The sequence below is a fragment of the Artemia franciscana genome, chromosome 12 (assembly GCF_032884065.1).
Source record: "Artemia franciscana chromosome 12, ASM3288406v1, whole genome shotgun sequence".
NCBI classification, from domain to species: Eukaryota; Metazoa; Arthropoda; class Branchiopoda; order Anostraca; family Artemiidae; genus Artemia; species Artemia franciscana.
The window spans coordinates 42519857-42543784 of NC_088874.1; the positions used below are offsets into that span (position 1 = coordinate 42519857).

Here is a 23928-nt window from a genome sequence, read left to right on the forward strand (position 1 = left end):
TACTAACCGCAAAACATGAAGCGAATAAGAGATATAAAATAAAGCCGCAAATGACGATATGGTCTGATACTACTGAGAAAAATTTGTTGCCATGAAAGATAGGGTATTTGTCAAATAAATCCCTAAAAGTATTACTGACGTTCACAACGTCTTATTTTTGCAAAATAGGGTTTTGTGCATTAGCCGAGGTGAAATCGAAATGCCGTGTTCGTTTGGTTGTATAAAAAGGAGCTGTGCTTATCATTGACTCCAAAATTTGATAAACTTTGCGCTAACAAGCAAGCCTAGCTATCTCATGTAGGGATTAAATAAAAAAAAAACTAATTTTTTTAGCTGAAAGTAAGAAGCGACATTAAAACTTAAAACGAACAGAAATTACTCCGTATATGAAATGGGTTGTCCCCTCCGCAATCCCTCGCTCTTTACGCTAAAGCTTTTAATTGTTTTAAAAAATAGAATTGTGGCAAAGAGTCAAACTTTAGCGTAAAGAGCGAGGGATTGCGGAGGGGACAACCCATTTCATATACGGAGTAATTTCTGTTCGTTTTAGGTTTTAATGTCGCTCCTTACTTTCAGCTAAAAAAATTAGTTTTTTTTTATTTAATTTCTGAACGTTTTTGAATTAATGCATGTTTGGTTTTGGCTCTCCTCACATAAATTATTAAAATAAAATTTGTATATTAATTCTTTTTTTGGCTAAATGGCTTTCTCTTAGTTTCGATCAGACGATTTTGAGAAATAAAGGGTAGAGAAGGAGGTCTAGTTGCCCTCAATTTTCCGGTTACTTAAGAATGCAACTAGAACTTTTAATTTTTAACGAATGTTTTTATTAATAAAAAATATACGTAACTTAAGAATTAACTTACGTAACAAACTTTCATAATCTTATATTTTTATTATGTATACGAGGGGTTTGTACCCTCGTTAATACCTCGCTCTTTACGCTAAATCGTAAGTTTTGTCCCAATTCTTTAAGAATGACCCCTGGATCAGAAAGGCCGTAGAATAAATAGTTTAAATTACTAAAAATACTTTAGCATAAAGAGTGAGGTATTTATCTCCTCCTAAATACCTCGCTCTTTATAGTAAAGTATTTTTAGAACCCCTCATTTGCGTAATAATCTCTGTTCGTTTTAAGTTTCAATGCTACCCCTTCCTTTCATTTGAAGAAACGTTTTCATATTTATTTTTTATTGTTTTCTTATAGTAATGATGGAAAATCCTGCACCCTTTTCATTGAATTTTTCTTCCCCCATGACAGATTCCTCCAAGCAAAGATCCTCCAACATTGCCCCCTCCCCTCAGCCTCACCCCCAAACAAAATAAAATCCCCCTGAAAACGTCTGTACACTTCCCAATACCGATTATTATATGTAAACACTGGTCAAAGTTTGTAACTTGCAGCCCCCCCAGGGATTGTGGGGGAGTAAGTCATCTCCAAAGGCATAGTTATTATGATTTTCGACTATGCTGAACAAAATGGCTATCTCAAAATTTTGTTCGTTGACTTTGGGAAAAAATGAGCGTGGGAGGGGGCCTAGATGCCCTCCATTTTTTTGGCCACTTAAAAAGGGCACTAGAACTTTTCATTTCCGTTAGAATGAGCCCTCTTGCGACATTCTAGGACCACTTGGTCGATACGATGACCCCTGGGAAAAAGAAAAAAGAAAAAAAAAAAACAACAAAAAAACAAACAAATAAACACGCACCCGTGATTTGTCTTCTGGCAAAAAATACGAAATTCCACATTTTTGTAGATAGGAGCTTGAAACTTCTACAATAGGGTTCTCTGATACGCTGAATCTGATGGTTTCATTTTCGTTAAGATTCTACGACTTTTAAGGGGTGTTTCCCCCTATTTTCTTAAATAAGGCAAATTTTCTCAGGCTCGTAACATTTAATGGGTATGACTAAACTTGATTAAACTTATATATTTAAAATCAGCATTAAAATACAATTGTTTTGATGTAGCTTTTGATATCAAAATTCAATTTTTTAGAGTTTTGGTTACTATTGAGCCGGGTCGCTCCTTACTACAGTTCGTTACCACGAACTGTTTGATAATAGCATAAATTTTATTTGTTTTCTTTTAATAATTTAAGTTTGTATCAACAAATGTTTAAATTTTTGTGTTTATATTATTTAAAAAAATGGAAGGTAGGCACCATATGAACAAATACTTTTAAGGTATTAAATCTAAGATCTCAATTAATTTTTCTTTTCAAAGAGAATTGCCAAATATCACTTTAAAACATTCGCTTGGGTTTTGTTAGAATGTTATATAGGTGTTGAAAACCAAGGTGGCGGTAAGAATTGAAGTATCACTAATTTCAATTGAATTCATCCATTTCAATTAATATAAAAGACTAAAAGTCTCGTCGCTAAATTAGTAAACAGGGTTTTGCAACTTGCATAATTACTGGATATTTTAATGGGACAGTCAAGTAATGATTTTTATTCACCTAGTCTTCTTCAATGGAGTAATGTTTGTTACTAGTTCACTCACGGCTAGTTCACCTCAAGCAGTTCGTGGTGCCGAACTGTAAGTAAGTAGCGACCCGGATCAACAGTAACCGAATCTCTAAGAAAAAAACAGAATTTTGATACCAATAGATGCATCAAAAGAATTTGATTTTATGCTTATTTTATATATATAGGATTAGTTTTACTCTTCTAAAGTTACGAGCCTGAAAAATTTTGCCTTATTTTCGAAAAAAGGGGAAACACCCCCAAAAGCCATAAAATCTTAATAAAAATCACACCATCAGATTCAGCGTATCAGAGAACCCTACTATAAAAGTTTCAAGCTCCTATTTGCAAAAATGGGGAATTGGAATATTTGCCAGAAGAAAGATCACGGATGCGTGCTTGTTTACGTTTATTTGTTTATCTTTTACCCAGGGGTGACCGTATCGACCCAGTGGTCCTAGAATGTTGCAAAAGGGCTCATTCGAACCGAAATTAAAAGTTCTAATGCCCTGTTTAAGTGAGCCAAAAAATTGGAATGCAACTAGGTCCCCTCCAACGCTCGTTTTTTTCCATTGTCACCGGATCAAAATTTTGAGATAGCCGTTTTGCTCAGCATAGTCTAAAAATCTAGTAACTATGTTTATCAGGACGAATTAATCCCCCACATTCCCCGGGGAAGGGCTGCAAGTTATGAACTTTGCCCATCGTTCACATATTTTATCGGTTATTGGGAAGCATACCAACGTTTTCGGGGGGATTTATTTTATGGAGGGGGGTCCGGGGAGAAGATTACGTGGGAAAATCTTTCCATGGATGAATTTTTCATGAAAATTTTCCGTGAAGGGGGCGCCGGATTTCCCAGCATTTTTAAAACAACATCAGAAATTAAATAAAAAAAACTAGTTTTTTCAACTGAAAGTAAGGAGCAACATTAAAACTTGAAATAAATAGAAATTATTACGTATGTGTGGGGGTTCGCCCCCTCATTGATGCCTCACTCTTTACGCTAAAGTTTGTTAGTACTTCCGAAAGAGTTTTATTCACGCTTTATGACAGGTGTCACCGCAGACATTAGCGGTTGATGTTGCAATTTTTTTAACATATTCATGGTCTTTCTTGTCATAATAAAAAAAAAAAAAATCAGCATTTATCGTATTTGGGCTCTTGTTGATAATTTACTCATGTGCGTTTTTAAATTCTTGTTTTCCCCCTCCCGAAACCATAAACCAAAAACATATTTATATGTAAAAAATGTGCATATCAATTTGTTTTTGTTTTACAGTTACAAGAGGAGAAAATAAAAAGTGTGAGATTTTTTGTTTGTTCTTCTGAAACTTTACAATGGAGATACGACCTTTTGATACCCAACTGAGGCTATGAAGATACAGTTTTTTTTTGTCAAAAATCTCTAGATTTGTCAGATTGGTCAAAACTTATGTGAAGATATAAAAACTAGATATAACAATTTCAACATAAAAATTACTGAGGTAAAATTTGTCAAAAAATATAGGCTATGAAGTTGTCGTTTTTTTGTCAAGAATCTCTATGCACTTGTTCCTCAAATTTCGTGATTCAAACGATTCCTTCACGTTATTTTTAGATTTACCCCTGTTTCCATGTGTTGATAAATTTGACCCCCACCACCACATCACCATGCCATCCCGGCTGAGTGGTTGGCGCGCTGGTCTGGTAATCCTGTTTCCAAGGGGCACGGGTTCAATCCCAGTTATGATCAGTTATTTAGTTTTGAACGGGGGTCAGTGGCTTGACTCTGTAAGCTCAGCCAGAGTCAACCCAGCTTTAAATGGGTACCTGGAGAAATCTGGGGAAGGTAATCAGGAAGGTAGTGCGAAAGCACAGGATGGTTCCCCCCACCCCCATTGCACTTCCTGGCTGAAGGGCCATGAAACGGAGATCAGGACCGCCGGTTTGGACCTTAAGGGTCTAGTGCCGACTTACTTAACGCATCGACATTTGGCCCTCCTTGCTTACTACAGCCGTATTTCTCAAGAATAGGCTTTTATGGGTATTTACTAACGACAATGGCTGATTTTTTTCTTCCAAAAGACTGAATCTATTCGTTTACGAAGACTACGCGAATAAAAGGATTGATTCTCCCATTGTGAATAATTTCTACTTTGGCATTTGTTTGAGATTAATGAGATATCGAATGTGTCAAACATGCAATGTTGCAGCATTCCTTGCTTCAGAGAACAATCTATTGTACTTCTACCAGAGAATTATTTTACAGAGCACTTAAAAAAAAAAATCATAATTAGATAAAAATGGTTGTCTTGTAAACTTTCCATGACAAAAACGGTACAGGACAACAGGTTAACTTGAAATAGCTGAATCACTGGACAATTTCATGGTGACATCAGGTGTGATGATGCAATGCGAATGGGTGTGATTATTAAATAAGGCATAAATTTTATGATCACAGATGTAATTAACACAGAACATGAAAGAGGAAAAGTATACACAAATACAGATATAAATTATCTGTCTCATTTAAAAAAAATTACAAAATATAGCACGATACTTGTTAATTAAACGAAACATACGCAAGAATTACGCTTAGGTCTAGATCTCATAAAAACAGTTTCATAACCACAAAGACAAGTGATGGGTGATAGAATGCATTGGACTTGTATAATTTGGGTAGTATATTTGCATATTAGGGGCTTCTCATTCAAATTCAACTGCCCTTGTGTTTGATTCATTCTTGAAGAATTGTGACAAAAAGACCACAAACATCTTTAAATATTTCAGTAGTGATAGCTTCAACGTAGTAAAAAGTGACCCACGGCCTATAGAGACCTGCGTTTTGAAAAAAAAAAAAAAAACTATATAGAGAGAAAAAATTTCGAAAAAGTACCCGAGGTTTTTCGGAAGAAATGATCAGTGTGGAATGAAAACTACACCATAAGAATAACCATTCTGTATAAGAGAATTACGGTTTTCAGCCTTGAACAACAGGAAGTCATTTTTTCAGAAATTCTTTCTCGCTATACAGTTTTTTTTTTTCAAAACGCAGGTCACTAGGCTGAGGGTCACTTTTTACTGCGTTGAAGCTATCACTACTGAGCAGTGCTGCAACAAGTACTCCAAATTTTTACTTAAGTATCAAGTATTAAGTACTCATTGTTTTTTAACTTAAATATCAAGTAATAAGTAATTCCCAAATTCTTACTTAAGTATCAAATATCAAGTACTTGCCAAAATTGTACTTAAGTATTACTTCAAGTACTACTTAAAGTATTTATTCTATATATATCTATATATATATATATTATATATATATATATATATATATATATATATATATATATATATATATATATATATATATATATATATATATACATATATATATATATATATATATATATATATATATATATATATATATATATATATATATATATATATATATATATATATATATATATATATACATATATATATATATATATATATATATATATATATATATATATATATATATATATATATATATATATATATATATATATATATGGGCTTGATATATTTCTGATATCAAGCCCATACTACCTTTTATTAAAGCCATTCTGAAGGCATCTTAGCCCCTTCCCTTGCCTATAAAATGTCCCCTGTCGTTCCTGTCTTGGAAATCTTAATCAAGAACCAGAGTTTCCGTTTTATCGTTTTTAACAGTTTCCCTTATTCGGCTGGTACACACCCAATGAAGTCCAAGAAAATAATCTTAACCAATTTTCAACACATCGGCTTGAATGGAAAGACTATCAAAACAATTAAGTGCAGTCGAAAAACTCTTGATTGGATCTGACATATCACATGATAGGATTAACACAGTGCACGTAGAGTTGATCTTCTGGCCATTAGTGTTCAATCAAATCTGGCACGTTTGAAAAAATACAGGGTTATTCTGAAACATGTGGGAATGATGGAAAAAATATTGAAAGTATTTTTTTCCATTGTTTGGCTCGTACACACCCAACGAAGTCCAAAAAATAATCTGAACCAATTTTCAACACAACGGCTTGAAAGCAAAAGAATTTCAAAACAATTAAGTGCAGTCAAAAAACTCCTGATTAGATCAGACAGATCACATGACAGGATCAACACAGTGCACATAGAGTTGAACTTCTGGTGATTAATGTTCAGTCAAATCTGGCACGTTTGAAAGAATACAAGGTTATTCTGAAACATGTGGGAATGATAACAAATATATTGAAAATATTTTTTCCCTTGTTTGGCTGGTAGACACCCAACGAAGCCCAAAAAATAATCTCAACCAATTTTCAACACAACGGCTTGAAAGAAAAATACTATCAAAACAATTAAGTGCAGTCAAAAAACTTCTGATTGGATCAGACAGATCACATGACAGGGTTAATACGGTGCACATAGAGTTGAACTTCTGGCGATTAGTGTTCAGTCAAATCTGGCACGTTTGAAAAATACAGGGTTATTCTGAAACATGTCGGAATGGTGGAAGAAATATTGAAAATAGAAAAATAAACTTTGGATTGGCTTTAAAACGGATAAAAGGTAATAAAGTAGTTCATTCTCTGATTCAATAAATAAAAACCTTAGCAGCAAAAAAAACTCAGATTTAAAAGTAAGGAGCCAAGTGAGTAAGTTGCAGACTTTTTAATAAGAGAAATCAAAGCTCAATAAAAAGGAGCAGCAAAAATCCACACTTTTGGCAGCTAGCTGAAGGTCGCTGACTGTCAGTGTGCTGAAAGAAAAGAAGAGTATGAAAATGAAGTCTTGATTCACACTTTGATGACATGTCTCGCCCTCGGCACCTTTACAAGAAAACTGCCTCAAGTTTTCAAGTTAAATTTCAGACACGCTATGAAAATGTATGGCATCTATATCCTTATACTCCCTACAAACGTATATTATAAAATCACGGGCCTGCAGCAAGCCCGCTGATTCAGACGCATTCCATACGGCTGGTCAAAATGCAGAATGAATGAATGAACTTTATTATCCGTAAAAGTATAAAAAAAACACAAAGTACGGAGTATTATAAATAAACAAAAACGATAAACAGCAAGAAAAAAAATTCAAATTAACAAAAGACAACATGGACTAATTAACCAGTATCAATATGGAAAAAAGGCTGCATATGGTCGTAAACGTGAATTGAGTAGATGGTCTTTTTACATAAATCATCACTGGAAGACCGAATCCAAGAAGCCATATCTATTAAACCAAATCGAGCAATTATTTTTCTGTCTTGGTGCCATCTAGGAAGCCGAAGGAGGAATTTGCAATATCTGAAATAAGCTGCACGTAGAGTATGGCGATTTTTCTTACGAAACAGATGAGCCATGCCTGATAAAAACAAAAGCACAGGGGCGCAATAAGGGTTATAAATCATGCACAAACCGTTGCGGTTGTAACGGCTTTTGTTTGGGGATATTTTTCCGTAAACGACGCCTAGGTTTTTCACGGCTTGATTCACTAGGGATGAAAAGGTAGTGGAAAGTGTTGGACCGAAACACAGACCAAACCAACTAACTAAAGAAGAACATGGCAGAATTGCAGTCCCAGCAACGGATGGAGCGACCGCATAAGGGCTATTAAAACAAATAAACTCGCATTTAGACGCATCAACTGACAATCCAATCTTAGATAGTTCATTGGTTAAGATAGTAAAATTGGAAAGCAATCCACGGCGAGTCCGGGCAACAAGAAGAACGTCGTCTACATATACAACAGAAGACAAACCAATATTACCGTAAGAAACAGAACTTTTAAGGGGACGCAGGCACAATGCAAGCACACACTTAAATATGCTAGAAGACAATATGGCAGAAGTTGCATCCTATCTATTTCTAGCAGTAGTTTTCACACCATGAAGTGGCAAAAACCATGAGACTAAGTCGAAAATCTTCTGAGAAAAAGGAATAAAACAAGAGCCAAGAGCTCATATGGCACTTGTGACGAGGTCGGAATAGCTAAGAGCTCATATGGCATAAGAAAAATCAGAGGCTTAATGCCGGTCGGCATTTAAAATAGGAGCTCTGAGACACAAGGTCCTTTTAAATATAAAAATTCATTAAGATCCGATCACCCACTCGCAAATTAAAAATACCTCATTTTTCTAATTTTTCCTCTCCCTTCAGCCCCCCTAGATGGTTGAATCGGGGAAATCAACTTTATCAAGTCAATTTGTGCAGATCCCTGACACGCCTACCAATTTTCATTGTCCTAGCACGTTCAGAAGTACTGAACTCGCCAAAGCAATAGACTCCCCTAACTACCCCAAAGAGAGTGGATCCAGCCCGGTTTCGTCAATCACGTATCTACGACATTTACTTATTCTACCCACCAAGTTTCACCCCGATCTCTCCACTCTAAGCATTTTACAATATTTCCGGTTTCCCCCTCCAACTATCCCCCAATGTCACCAGAACTGGTCGGGGTTTAAAATAAGAGATCTGAGACATGAGTTCCTTCTTAATATCAAATTCAAAAATACCTCACGAATGGTCACCCGCTCTTAAGTTAAAAATGCCCTAATTTTTGTAATTTTTCCGAATTAACACCCCCTCCAACTCCCCCAAAGAGAGCGAATCCATTTTGGTTATGTCAACCACGTATCTACGACTTGTGCTTATTCTTCCCACCAAGTTTCATCCTGATCACTCCACTCTAAGCGTTTTCCAAGATTTCCGACCCCCCCCCCCCCAATCCCCCAATGACACTGGATCTGGTTGGGATTTAAAATATGAGATCTGAGTTACGAGGTTCTACTAGATATACCTTATTTTTTCTAATTCTTCAGAATTAACCCTCACCCCAACTCCCCAAAGGAGAGTGAATTCGTTCTGTTTATGTCAATCACGTATCTAGGACTTGTGCTTATTTTTCCCACTAAGTTTCATCCCGATCCCTCCACTCTAAGCATTTTCCAAGATTTTAGGTTTCCCCCTCCAATGTCACCTGATCCGGTCGGAATTTAAAATAAGAGCTCTGAGACATGATATCCTTCTAAATATCAAATTCAATTAAGATCCGATCTAATTTTTCCAAATTAACCGTCCTCCTACGCCCCCCTCCCCAAATGGTCGAATCGGGGAAACAACTATTTCAAATTTAATCTGGTCTGGTCCCTGATACGCCTGCCAAATTTCATCGTCCTAGCTTATCTGGAAGTGCCTAAACTAGCGAGACCGGGACTGACAGACCGACAGAATTTGCGATCACTGTATGTCACTTGGTAAATACCAAGTGCCATACAAAGTAATTTTTCTCTGGGGATGGAATATTATGTTGAAGGTTGGCTTCAGTATGACTTATTTTGGAAAAGGGTTATTTCCAGGCTTTGGGCAAGCCATGGGTGGAAGTAGTTATAGGCCCTACTAAACTGAAGGAAAAATCGACTTTCTTAATACTTGAAAACCCCTCCCCCTCGCCCTATTTTAGATAGGGCTTGTGATATCAGAGCTCGATATGAGCCCTGATCCTAGTCATCTTTGGTCTAGCTTTCATTTGGATCCGTTGCTCCATTCGAAAGTTATACTAAATTAAACTAAAAGCTTGACTTTTTTCAGCACTTAAAACCCACTCCCCCTCCTTCTATTTGAGCTAGGGTTTTCATCTCAAAACTTGATGCCTGCCATGGTCTTAGGCATCTTTGGTTCAATCTTCACTGAGATCCATCAATCTCTCGCAAGTTACACTGAATTAAATGAAAAACACTTTTTTTAGCACTTAAAGCCCCCTCCCCCTAATTAATCTAGGGTCTTCATCTTCAAACATGATGTGTCTTATGGTTTTGGCATCTTTGGCTTGACTTTCATTGAGATCCATTACTTCATTCGCAAGTTAAACTGAGTCAAACAAAAAACTTAACTTTTTAAGCACTTAAAGCCCCCTCCCCCTTGCCCTAATTAGGCTTGGGTCTCCATCCCAGAACTTAATGCATATCATACTCTTAGGCATCTTTATTCAATTTTCATCGAAATTCATCTCTCCATTTGCAAGTTACAGTGAATTAAATGAAAAACTCGATTTTTTTTTTAACACTTAAAGCCCCATCGCCCTAATTAAGCTCAGTTTTAATCCAAATAGTTCAATTTTAATACAAATCTGACTGGCGGTTCTCCCGCTATACTCGATTGCACAGACGGGTGGACAGACAGACAGATCTCAAAAACCTATATGGATGGATATTTTCCACTATCCAAATAGGTGATGATGCCTGGATGATGATATGCTATTGTGTTCTTTTTTTGGATCCAATGAGCCAACATGGCTACCTAAGATGTTGCAAAATCCGTCCGTCTCTCTGTCTGTGTGTCCGTCCGTCTGTTTAATCACGTATAGGGGGAGAACCGCTGGTTGGATTTGGATGAAAATTTTGATGGCCAGATTTGGTGCCAAGGATCATGAGACACATCAAGTTGAAAGATGAAGACCCTAGCTAAAATAAAACAGGGGGGAGAGGGCTTTACCTGCTAAAAACAGTTTTTCGTTTAATTCAGAGTAACTTGCAACTGGAGTGATTGATCTGAATGAAAATTGAACCAAAGAGCCCTAAGACCATGACACATATCAAGTTTTGAGATAAAGACCCTAGCTCAAATTTAACAAGGGGGAGTGGGTTTTAATTCCTGAAAAATTTAAGTTTTCTGTTTAATTTAGTATAACTTGCAAATGGAGTAACGGATCCGAATGAAAACTAGACCAAATTTGCCTAAGATCAGGGCTCATATCAAGTTCTGGTATCACAAACCCTATCTCAAATAGGGTGAGGGGGAGAGGGTGTCAAGTCTTAAGAAAGTTGAGTTTTGCTTTGATTTAGTAGGGCCTATAACTTATGAATGGAGTGACAAATCTGAAGTCAGATTCGTCTGAATACCTGAATCTGCTGGAACGAGTTTGACAAAATACCACTGCACTGGATCCAGCTAGAATTGCCTAGACTTGTTTATTGCAAACAACATTTAGATGGACAAAGATTCATAGTTTCAGTAGTTTTACCAATAATATGGTCCTGAAGATGATGCAATGGTAGAAATCTGGTTCAGTTGACGAGATGACAAAACTTGAACATTAATGTCAGAAATATAAGCCCAAATGGAGCACAGTATGAAACATTTAGCACAAAACAAGGGATTTTAGCTCACTGTCGACCAGTGAACTGTGAAATAATTTCTGTTTTCTTTGTTATATAACTTTTAAACAAAAACTAAACCAAGTGTTAATCCTACTATAATTTCTTTTTCGTAAAAAACAAATACCTTATTTCATATCCAAAAATACGGCATGGAGCTATATCTGAGTTTACTCTAAATCTAAATGGTGATGTTTTCTTGTACATTGCCAAAGCACACACACACAAAAGCTGTATCTGAGTTTGCTCTAAATCTAAAGGTGAGGTTTCTTGTTCATTGCCAAAGCGCACACACACAAAATTTTAGTGTCAAAGGTAAAGTATTTGAAAAACAAGTACATTAAAAGTATCTTAAGTAATAAGTATTTTGTAATCTTACTTAAGTATCAAGTAATAAGTACACCCTAGAGTTTTTACTTAAGTACAAGTACAAGTAATGGAAAATTTTACTTAAGTAGTACTTCAAGTAAAAGTACTTCAAGTAAGTGACAGCACTGCTACTGAGATATTTAAAGATATTTGTGATCTTTTTGTCACAATTATTTAAGAATGACTGTTCAAACCCAAGGGCAAGAAGTCTCATTATGACTCATTAGACTCAATGAGGAGGTGGAAACCTTAGAGTCCACCATGGGTGACACACATTCTAAATACGCTACTGGTTTAAGTGAAATAAAACTTTTAAATATTTCGTGGCAATATCTTTTAAGCAGAGATCAGACAAAAAACAAGAAGTATGTTATTAAAAAGTATAAGTGATAATCAAAATTATTGCTCTTCTCTAGTGTCAAAAATATTCATATCAAATTGTTCATGGTAACGAACTGTAAGTAAGAAGCAACCCGGCTCAATAGTAACCGAAACACTAAAAAAACTGAATTTTGGTACCAATTCATATATCAAAAGAATCGGCTTATTATTCTGATTTCAAATATATGTTTCATTAAGTTTAGTCTTACCCAACAAAGGCTACGAGCCTAAGAAAATTTGCCCGATTTTTGAAAAAAGGGGTAAACATCCCCTAAAAGTCATAAAATCTTAATGAAAATCAGACCGTCAGATACAGCCGTATCCGAGAACCCTACTGTAACCGTTTCAAGATCCTATCTGTAAAGATATTGAATTTTGTATTTTTTTTTGCTAGAATATAGATCACCGATGTGTGTCTATTTGCTTGTTTGTTTGGTTTTTTGTTTTTTCCCCATAATAATGATAGATGGCAATAAGCTTACCTAAGCTATGGATGTCAGGTGATTGATTTTTCTAACGATAATTTTGACAGGACCTGTGCCTGTCATCATCAGAAAAAAAAACTGCTCTTTACGCTAAAGTATTTTTACTAGTTTCGACTATTTATTCTACGGCCTTTGTGATTCAGGGGTCATTCTTAGAGAATTGGGACAAAATGTAAACTTTAGTGTAAAGAGTAAGGTATTAACGAGGGGGCAAACCCCCTCATATACGTAATAAAAATATACGAATATAGAAGTTCGTTACGTAACTTAATTCGTAAATTATGTATATTTTTACTAATAAAAATGTTAGTAAGAAATAAAAGTTCTAGTTGCCTTTTTAAGTAACCACTAGATTGGAGGGCAAATATGCCTCCTCCCCAAACCCCCTTTTTTATCAAATTTGTTCTATCAAAACTAAGAGAAAACCCATTTAGCCAAAAAAAAAAAAAAAAAAAAAAAAAAAAAAAAAAAAAAAAAAAAAAAAAAAAAAAAAAAAAATGCAAATTTCGTTTTAAGTATTCATGTGCGGAGAGCCAAAATCAAAACATGCTTTAATTCAAAAACGTTCAGAAATTAAATAAAAAAAAAGTTTGTTTAACTGAAAGTAAGGAGCGACCTTAAAACTTAAAACAAACAGAAGTTACTCTGTATATGAAAGGGGCTGTTCCCTCCTCAATGCCTCGCTCTTTACGCTTAAGTTTTTTACTGTTTTTAAAAGTAGATTCATGAGAAAGAATATATATATATATATATATATATATATATATATATATATATATATATATATATATATATATATATATATATATATTTTATATATATATATATATATATATATATATATATATATATATATATATATATATATATATACATATATATATATATATATTTGTATATATATATATATATATATATATATTTTATATATATATATATATATATATATATATATATATATATATATATATATACACATATATATATATATATATATATATATATATATATATATATATATATATATATATATATATATATATATATATATATATATATATATATATATTCTAAAAGATATAAGGATTAACTTAGACCATTAATAAGTTCATTATTTAAAGGTGAAGTGAGATGGCTTGTTTTCAGCGGATTCTGCCCAGCACATTCTGTTACTGCTCCACACTTGATACAGGTGCATACATCATTGGTATTACTGGTCTTGTAAGTGTTTCATTTATCTTAACGTTGAGTCATTTATCTTAAACTTGGTTATATCTTGATATACCCGCCAATTTTTGGTTATATTGTACCCTCTGCGCATGTAATATTTGTGTAATTAACTCTTATCCTGGATAAAATCTAAAATATTAACCCCGCTAGAATCATTTTAGTTATGGTCAGAACGTATTTTAACAAAAGTTTAGAATTAACTGGCAGACGTAAATTATGCAAATAAGGTATAAAATTTTTCTGGGGTTCTGACCATAACTGATTTGATCATTTTAATTTTATTGCCCATGAGTTAATCACTACAATAAAAAAAGAAAAAAAAGAAATGCAATTAAAAAGAAAAATCGCCGGGAAGGGGTCGTGGTACTTGTTCATTATTCAGAAAACATTCAAGTTGATTGAATTTGTAGATACAGGGTTGAAACCACTGAGGCGCTTGGGATTTTGGGCTGTATATTTGCACATTAGGGGGGGGGGGTAAATTTAGCGGTGTCGCATGCACAATATAACCCAACTAACCAAAATACTAACAAGATATTTAATTAAAATATAGCTATAATGTAAACACCAAAAACAAGAAGAACAATAGGGAATTTCTCAAGACAGTGGGAAACAAATTAGAATGAATATTTCGGCCCTATGTCCAAGGGCCGTTCTCAGCAATGCAAAAATATATAAGAAGATACAACCTACAACAGGATATAATCAATGAAACTAAAATGAAAAGCTTATCAAAACAGTCCTAGCATCCTTACCTCAGCGAAGTTCAACCAGGACAATAAACCGGTTATTGTCTGATATTTTGATCCAAATTTTGGATATTTTCTGAATAATGGACAAGTACTGGGGTTTTAATACGGCACTGAATGTTTGACAAAAGGTTTAAAGAAAGACGGACATCAGATTAAAAACATGTTTTGCCCCCCTTGTTCATATTAACTCTGTTCATTGCTGAAAACTGCGATTTCCTCAGATTCTTCTTTCGGTTGTTCCAAAAATCTGGAGCTATAAGAGGAGTACTACGTCTTCGTGAATATTGTCGCCCCAAATCAGCCTCCCCAAATATAATGATTTTTTATAATATAATAATAATAATAATATAATAATATGGGCTCCTGTGGTTTGGATGCTATTTCTCTGTTTAAATTGCAGAAATTAGAGTAATTAGGAAATTGGAATTGCGTAGAAAGGGTAAAGAGTGAAGCTTTGAGTAGACTGGGGGGTTGGAGGCTAAACGTGCACAGCTGAGTTGGCCTCAGGCAGCTTAATACTGCTGTGAAGGGTTAGTAGTAATAGTACAAAGTACTTGTTCTTGAGACGTGATGCAGACTGTTCAATCTAATCCGGGGCCTACAGTTGTCCACTTTTCAATTGCCCAATTTACTGGAAACAGAAAGTTTCTCATACTTTTGAGATAAAGCAGCTGTAAAAGTTATTTCTGACTTTATTCAGAATTCTTTAGGAAAAGCGTGATATTTTATTTGATTCCACTTTCTGTCGTACAATTGGCTTTAGGGGCTGCGAACATAAAGGATAGAACATAAAGGATAGAAGGATAGAAACATAAAGGACAGAATAGAAAGAGGTTCCCTGATCGTGGAGTAACTTAAAGGGTTATGTTCCATGTTGTAGAACCGACCTGTATCTATATAGGAAAAACTTAAATTCAAAGCCAAAGAAATACATTCCAAATATAATGTTAGTGACAATCTTAAAAGTTCATTTCACTGCAATTTAAAAGTGTTGGGGTGATAATTTAGAGACTTCAATTACCTATTTCCTGTAAATGAAATCCACAAATCCCATATAATACCGTAAGATTCTTTATTTAATACAAAACATCCTAAAGCGCTTAAAACTTGAAACTTAAGACTAAAAACTTAAAACGAACAGAAATTATTGCGTATATGAAGGGTTCGCTACCACATCAATACCTCGCTCTTTACGGTTGAACATTTTTGGTAATTTCAAAAGAGCTATTTATTCTAACTAAACGGCCTTTCTGATTCAGGGGTCATTCTTAAAAAATTTGAACAAAATTCGAACTTTAGAGTAAAGCGTGAGGTATTGATGAAGGGGCGCACCCTTCATATAGGCCTAAATATTAATTTCTGTTCATTTTAAGTTTTAATATTGCTCCTTACTTCCAATTGAAAAAAACCTTTTTTTTCTTTTTAATAGCATTAGAAGAAAACAACTGGATCAAATTATTGCTTAGTATTGGCTGTTTCGACCAATTTGTTGTCATTTTAATTAAATTGTGCTTGTGCTTTCAATTCCTTGTTTTGTTTCTGACGTATTTTTGTCAGCCAATCACGTGATTTCTTAAGCATTAGTCGCAAAAAAGAGCCAATTAACTTCTCCTTTTAGAGGTTGATTGGTTCTCCTGTGTTCCTATGTGAAACCATTAGGCAATAAAACAACGGGAAATTTTTTAGCTACAAGATTTTTTACTAAGTAGGCTAGTCCTTCTGTTTCTCTCAGAGGCGTAGCTAGAGTTTTTATCTCTCAGGGATAATGTCAATTATCCCTCCCCCCTCCATCCATCACCACTACCACAATGTAAATAGATCATTGTACTGACGAAAAAAATTGAATTTGCCACCCCTCTCAGAGGAAGTGTGTGGAGACAGCCTTCACCCCTTACTCCCCTCTACCTACGCCATTGGTTTCTCTGTTGCACCTATATCATTCACAAATCTTGGCTTTTTTCATTAATTAAATAAAAAAAAACTAATTTTTTTAGCTGAAAGTAAGGAGCGACATTAAAACTTAAAACGAACAGAAATTAATCCGTATATGAAATGAGTTGTCCCCTCCGCAATCCCTCGCTCTTTACGCTAAAGCTTTTAATTGTTTTAAAAATTAGAATTGTGGCAAAGAGTCAAACTTTAGCGTAAAGAGCGAGGGATTGCGGAGGGGACAACTCATTTCATATACGGATTAATTTCTGTTCGTTTTAAGTTTTAATGTCGCTCCTTACTTTCAGCTAAAAAAATTAGTTTTTTTTTTATTTAATTTCTGAACGTTTTTGAATTAATGCATGTTTGGTTTTGGCTCTCCGCACATAAATTATTAAAATGAAATTTGTATATTAATTCATTTTTTGGCTAAATGGCTTTCTCTTAGTTTTGATCAGACGATATTGAGAAATAAGGGGTGGAGAAGGAGGCCTATTTGCCCTCTAATTTTTCGGTTACTTAAAAAGGCAACTATAACTTTTAATTTTTAACGAACGTTTTTATTAGTAAAAAATATACGTAACTTAAGAATTAACTTGCGTAACAAACTTTCATAATCTTATATTTTTATTATGTATACGAGGGGGTTTGTACCCTCGTTAATACCTCGCTCTTTACACTAAATCCTAAGTTTTGTCCCAATTCTTTAAGAATGACCCTGAATCAGAAATGCCGTAGAATAAATAGTTGAAATTGATAAAAATACTTTAGCATAAAGAGCAAGGTATTTATCTCCTCCTAAATACCTCGCTCTTTATGCTAAAGTATTTTTAGAACCCCTCATATGCGTAATAATCTCTGTTCGTTTTAAGTTTCAATGCTACTTCTTCCTTTCATTTGAAAAGACGTTTTCATGTTTATTTTTCATTGTTTTCTTATAGTAATGCTAGAGAATCCTGCGCCCTTGTCATTGAATTTTTCTTCCCCCATGACAGATTCCTCCAAGGAAAGATCCTCCAACATAGCCCCCTCTCCTCAGCCCCACCCCCAAACAAAATAAAATCCCCCTGAAAACGTCTGTACGCTTCCCAATAACCATTACTATATGTTAACACTGGTCAAAGTTTGTAACTTGCAGCCCCTCCCCCAGGGATTGTGGGGGAGTAAGTCATCCCCAAAGACATAGTTATTATGGTTTTTGACTATGCTGAACAAAATGGCTATCTCAAAATTTTGATCCGTTGACTTTGGGAAAAAATGAGCGTGGGAGGGGGCCTAGATGGCCTCCAATTTTTTTGGTCACTTAAAAAGGGCACTAGAACTTTTCATTTCCGTTAGAATGAGCCCTCTTGCGACATTCTAGGACCACTTGGTCGATACGATGACCCCTGGGGAAAAGAAAAAAAAAAAAACAAAAAAAAAAAAAAAAAACAAACAAATAAACACGCACCCGTGATTTGTCTTCTGGCAAAAAATGCAAAATTCCACATTTTTGTAGATAGGAGCTTGAAACTTCTACAGTAGGGTTCTCTGATACGCTGAATCTGATGGTGTCATTTTCGTTAAGATCCTACGACTTTTAGGGGGTGTTTCCCCCTATTTTCCTAAATAAGGCAAATTTTCTCAGGCTCGTAACTTTTGATGGGTTAGACTAAACTTGATGAAACTTATATATTTAAAATCAGCATTAAAATGCGATTCTTTTGATGTAGCTATTGATATCAAAATTCAATTTTTTAGAGTTTTGGTTACTATTGAGCCGGGTCGCTCCTTACTACAGTTCGTTACCACGAACTGTTTGATTAACAAATGTGACTATAATAAGGCATTGACATAAGACCCACTCAGCAAAGATTCTTAATTGTTATCCTTTTCATTACAGGTTCTAAGCATCATATCTTTTGTGAGATCTGTGGCCTATGGTGGACAATGTAAGTTTTTTGTTCTTGTCTCTACAATAACTTATTCATCGTTATAAATTTTAATTCAACTTAATTAATGTTCATTTAGACCACATGGTATCAAGGAAATAAGTTGAAATGTTTATGTTTATTACATCAATTAAACTTGTTAATTAATCATAAATTACTGAGGTGTTGATGTCTTAAAATTCAAAGAACTAGCATCATTTCTTCCAAATTTATGCATCCCGGATATAAAAAGAAAAGGAAAAACGTTGAAATGATGGTATTCGAATTATGTAGTTAAAACACGACTTTAAAAGTTTTTATGGCCCTGCGATCGTTGTCGATGAATATGGTTCACAGAAAGAAATATGTAAACATAGTAGAGATTTTACCTTATTATTTAAGAAAAATATTATATGATAAGGCTTTGAATCATATTTTACTAATCTTACAAAGCATAAAGGAAAACATTCTTTTAAGTCTAAATTCATTAGACTTTCTTGATTGCAAAATAAATATTTTCTATAGTTTTATCCCCCCCCCCTGCCTCCCAAGGGAAATTTTACTTATTGATAACCCTTTAAAAACAATAACTAAATGGTATGTTTAACACTGGAACCAAAATCATATTATAGAAAAAATATTTGTCAAACCTGTTCAGGTATAGGCTATTCAGTCTAATTAGTTTTTTTTCTGTTTTGCAGTGGATTTGTGCTTCGCATTCCTCTTTCCCCCCTCTTGCTCGCTCTCTCTTTCTCTCTCGTCCTCTCTCTCTAACTCTTTCTGTCTCTATAATACTCTTACGCTTCTCCTCCGCTACTGGGGGGGGGGGGGTAACCAAGGGCATGGTTATTCTAGTTATATTCTATATTTGATGATATTGAAAATGTAGTATTTAATTATGAATCCTGGGCAAGCCGCTGCTTTTACAATACTGTAGTGTTATTGTATCTTCGTCTTTGTGTTTATCTTTGTACTGTAGTATTACTTTTTATTTTATCTTTGTCTAGGCCTAGTTTTTCGAGCTCGTCTCCCCATGGGCCTGTATACACATGTATGTGTGAATAATAAAATGATTTAACTTGAATTTCCTGGTCGAAAGAACGAAATAATTGTCGACGGTACAGGGCTATTAGTAACGATGCTCGAACAACAGAAAAATGTATATAGCCGTAAGCAGTCTTTCACAACTCTACAAAATTTACTGCTGTAATTGTTACTAAATTGGGATACAAACAAATCTTACTACGCTGTTGGTCAAATCTGTTAATCGATTTGGAACACGAGACAAAACAACTCAATAATTAAAAAATATCAATGTTTTGTAATTTCTACCAATGGAAAAAAGATTACAAATTGGAGTTCAAATTCACTAAATAACGGCTTAGGTCCTTATTATCTACCGACTGATTCAGCCAGGCGCATTTGATTAGTTGTACACACCTTGATGTAGTGTATCATAGGCAGCCCAGTAGCGCTGCTTAAGTAAAGAGCAATATATCGTTTATTTATCTTTCACCGGGCCACTTCATATAGAATGAGTTGTAGAAAGGTCGGCGTAGGCTCTCTAAATTGAGAGTTTTAGTGTCCTTCTTAATATTCAAAAGAGAATAGAAGGTAATCTACCCCCGCCTTTTTTCTTCCTGCAATCACCTGAACACCCAAAAGTATCCAATTAAAATTTTGGGATAGAGATTTTGTTCAAAATAATGGAGAGATTTAACTATGCCTTCGAAGATGAAATGACTTTCCACAGCCCTCGGGGCAAGGGCTGAGAATTATGTAAGTTGCCCATTGTTTAAATATAGGTTTTGTTACTGAGAACCGGGAGCACGATTGATCTGGGTCGCCGAAGAGGCTATAGTACTAAGGTGACACTTTGAGGGGATGTTAAACTGAATTAAAACATACTATGCTCATGTAGGTTGTCAAATGGGCTTATCTACCATATCTCAGTAACGGCTGAGGGTGTTAAGTTGAGACTTTTAGGCAGGGATGTATCCGTTTTCTTGGGGGGGGGGTGTAGGGTGTTTTACAAAGGTTCTTTTTGCAGGGAGGGGGGTCAAAAGGAATTTTCAGGGGGGAGGATACTAAAACAGCTTTAAAGAAAGCATCAACAATTGGCTTAGATTCACTTTTTGTTACGTTTTTACGTGTCACACACAATTTTTTTTTGGGGGGGGGGGTTAAACTAAACAGTCTCACGTTTATAAACAACAATAAGACACTATGGTGTGTCTTCAATTCCTATCTCAGGTTCGGCTAAGGGTATCAATTACTGGCTTAAGGGACCTAACTGAGACTTTTAGGGAATATAGGACGGAGAGATTTCGTAGATTTTAGATTTTGATTCTGGGAACCAAGAGGAGTTTGTCAAAGACAAAAAATGATTTAAAACCTGTAATTTGCGAATTTTTTTTTTGTATATTGATCTGCTTAAAATTTTGACCGTGAAGACACGGCAATTAAAGTTTCAAAACCAAGGGAACCTCAATCAGAAATGAATTTGGTTGCACTGGTTCTTGACTTTGTAGCTTTATTCTTATCTTTGAAGCAGAAAATCGGACCTGTTTTATTAAATGGGTTCAAAATGTATTTATTGAAACAAGCCAGTAGTTACAACAAAATATAACTTAATAAGAATCTTATAATGAAATGATCGACCAATATTCATCTATTGTCAAGGCTTGTAACATGATGCTGGCTTAGCCTCATAGAAGGCCAAAAATTTTGCAGATTTCCAATCCATTTATTTGAAAAATATTCCCCCTGCCCAGCCATCTAGACTTCTACAGTGCAACAGTTGTGGTCATGCTCTGCTTTATGAGATATGAGATATACATTTATTAAAAGAAAGAAAACAAACACTATTCGCCATTCAGCTGCCAAGAAAGACAATAAGCTTGGAAGGGCAAGCAAGGTTATCACCCTCAGATAAGTAAAACCACGTTTATATCACGCTATTCAATACGAAAGAAACTCAACTGATGAAGGAAGAAGGAAAAGAAAAGAAAGAGGAAAAGACAAGAAGACAGAAAACAAAAAAACTAGACCGACGTTGCCCGGGCAACGTGGAGTGTTGCGGCAACCTTTGTCCGGCTCCGCCGGCTAAAGTGTTACGAGAGCAACACTTTGGTTTTATTTCTTCGCTACCGATCAGTAATCACATGATCAAAGGCTATTCCTCAGCGTTGAAAAAGCAACAACAAAATAGTATCGAAAGAAGGGACTAAATTGAATTTGCAGCCAGTTGAACTTTATCCTTTTCAATCGTAGACATCGTGACGGATGAAAACTTGGAACAATATCTTATATAATCTAGTTGGTATTATAAAGCTATCCGTAACTTTTCAGGATTAGCTAGCACTTGATAATGGTTTGTTTTTATTGATATTGTTTATGTTTTGAGCTTAAATTATTATTTGTGGCCGACTTTGGCTTAACATAGCTCTTTACTTTTTTTTAAAGGCTGTTTTGTGGAAAATTATCTTAAAATAGATTTATAAAAGTAAACAAATTTTCTATAAACGGGCTTTCTCTGTTTCAGGACCTACGGCCCATATCCAATTATTATGTAATATCGTTTGCCTATTAAGGCTTTATCTATTTGAAGCTTTCTGTCTTTTCAGGGTTATTTATAAAAAAAAGTTACCCCCAAATCATGTGTTTCTCGCAATTTCAATAAAAAAGTATTATTATTCATTTTTTTTCTTGCTCAAGATACTCTTGCTAAGAATCGTTAGTAATTTTAGGGACTTAATCGCCTGAGAAAAGCTTTTCATCAATACTATTTGTTTAAATAAATACAACCAGTTGAACCGTGCAGCTTTTGTATATGAAATGACTTAACTAAGCCCAGATATATTCATAAACAGTAAAATATTTTTGTTTATATCAATGTAAAAAATACTTTATAAACAAGCAGTAGAAGTTTCCAACTCAGTTTCTTGTTGTTTTGAGATCAAGGTCTACCTCATTCTTCAACGAAAATTTTGGATTCCAATTTAATGAAATATATATAGAGAAAACGACGGATGCTCTTAAATATTAAATACTAAATATCTGAAAATATTAAAAAATAAAAACATTGCGAAATCGCAAAACTGTAAATATTAATAAAAAATTAAAGAAGTTAAAAGAAATTGCAACATTGTAAACATTAATAGAATAAACATGACTCATCAGTTGCTCCAAGCTTTGCTGAAGTTGCCGAAGTTTGGAGTTTTAGGCATTCAATATTTTGAATTCCTTATATTTGAAAGTCATTGAATACTGTATAACGATATATTCTGTGTATATCTAAAGTGAGGGCGTGCGGTGGTACACTAGTCAACCAAGATTCCTAAGATACCAAGAAAATAATAACGTTTATTATAAAAATAATTATAATTTTTGGCTATAACGGGATATACTGTTTATATCTAAAGTGAGGGTGTGCGGTGGTACAATGGTCAACCAAGATACCTAACATGCCAAGATACCAAAGAAAAATATTACATAAATATTTATAACTGTAGGCTATAACGAGATATCATGTGCATATCTAAAGTGAGGGCGTGCGGTGGTACAATGGTCAACCAAGATACCTAACATGCCAAGATACCAAAGAAAAATATTATATAAATAATTATAACTGTAGGCTATAACGAGATATCATGTGTATATCTAAAGTGAGGGCGTGCGGTGGTACAATGGTCAACCAAGATACCTAACATGCCAAGATACCAAAGAAAAATATTACATAAATATTTATAACTGTAGGCTATAACGAGATATCATGTGCATATCTAAAGTGAGGGCGTGCGGTGGTACACTGGTCAATCAAGATATCTTCAGGAGGCCTCAGGTAACTTTAAGTTTTTTGGCTGATAGGCTACTATATCCTTTGGAAAGTCTGGCCCTGCAAAATTTCAGTAATGGACTGTTATTACTATAATTATACGTAACTATTAAAAAAACAAAACAATATCTTCTGGCATCCATTTTTCTAATTGTTCAGAATACAACTTTACGAGTACTTTGGCTTCTTTTATCAGAATAAAACTTAATGCAAGATTAAACTGAAGTTTTAACTTTTAAGGGATTACCTTTAAATGTGTTGGAAACACAGACGTATGGCAGCACTCTTTTGTGGAGTAAAAGCAAATGCCGAAAATTTTGTTATGTTCCAAAAAACAAGGGTCATGTAGTGAAAAAACAAAGGATTCAAAAATGTCCCCAGTGTTTATTAAAATTAGTCCACACAAAGCATAGCCTATAGTTTA

General features: G+C 34.6%; 1 protein-coding gene across 4 annotated transcripts in view; it reads left to right on the forward strand.

Moving 5' to 3' along the window:
- LOC136034152 (uncharacterized) overlaps window positions 1-23928 on the forward strand; it is a 91502-nt gene that overhangs the window by 47121 nt on the left and 20453 nt on the right. For 2 of the 4 annotated variants that reach the window (XM_065715335.1, XM_065715336.1), the window contains exons 2-3: window positions 13968-14067; window positions 18640-18688. The exons of the other annotated variants lie outside the window; for them this stretch is intronic. In XM_065715335.1, coding sequence (XP_065571407.1) covers window positions 13978-14067; window positions 18640-18688 — 139 coding nt within the window. In that variant the 5' untranslated portion in view covers window positions 13968-13977. The remainder of the gene's footprint in view (window positions 1-13967; window positions 14068-18639; window positions 18689-23928) is intronic. 4 annotated transcript variants of the gene reach the window in all.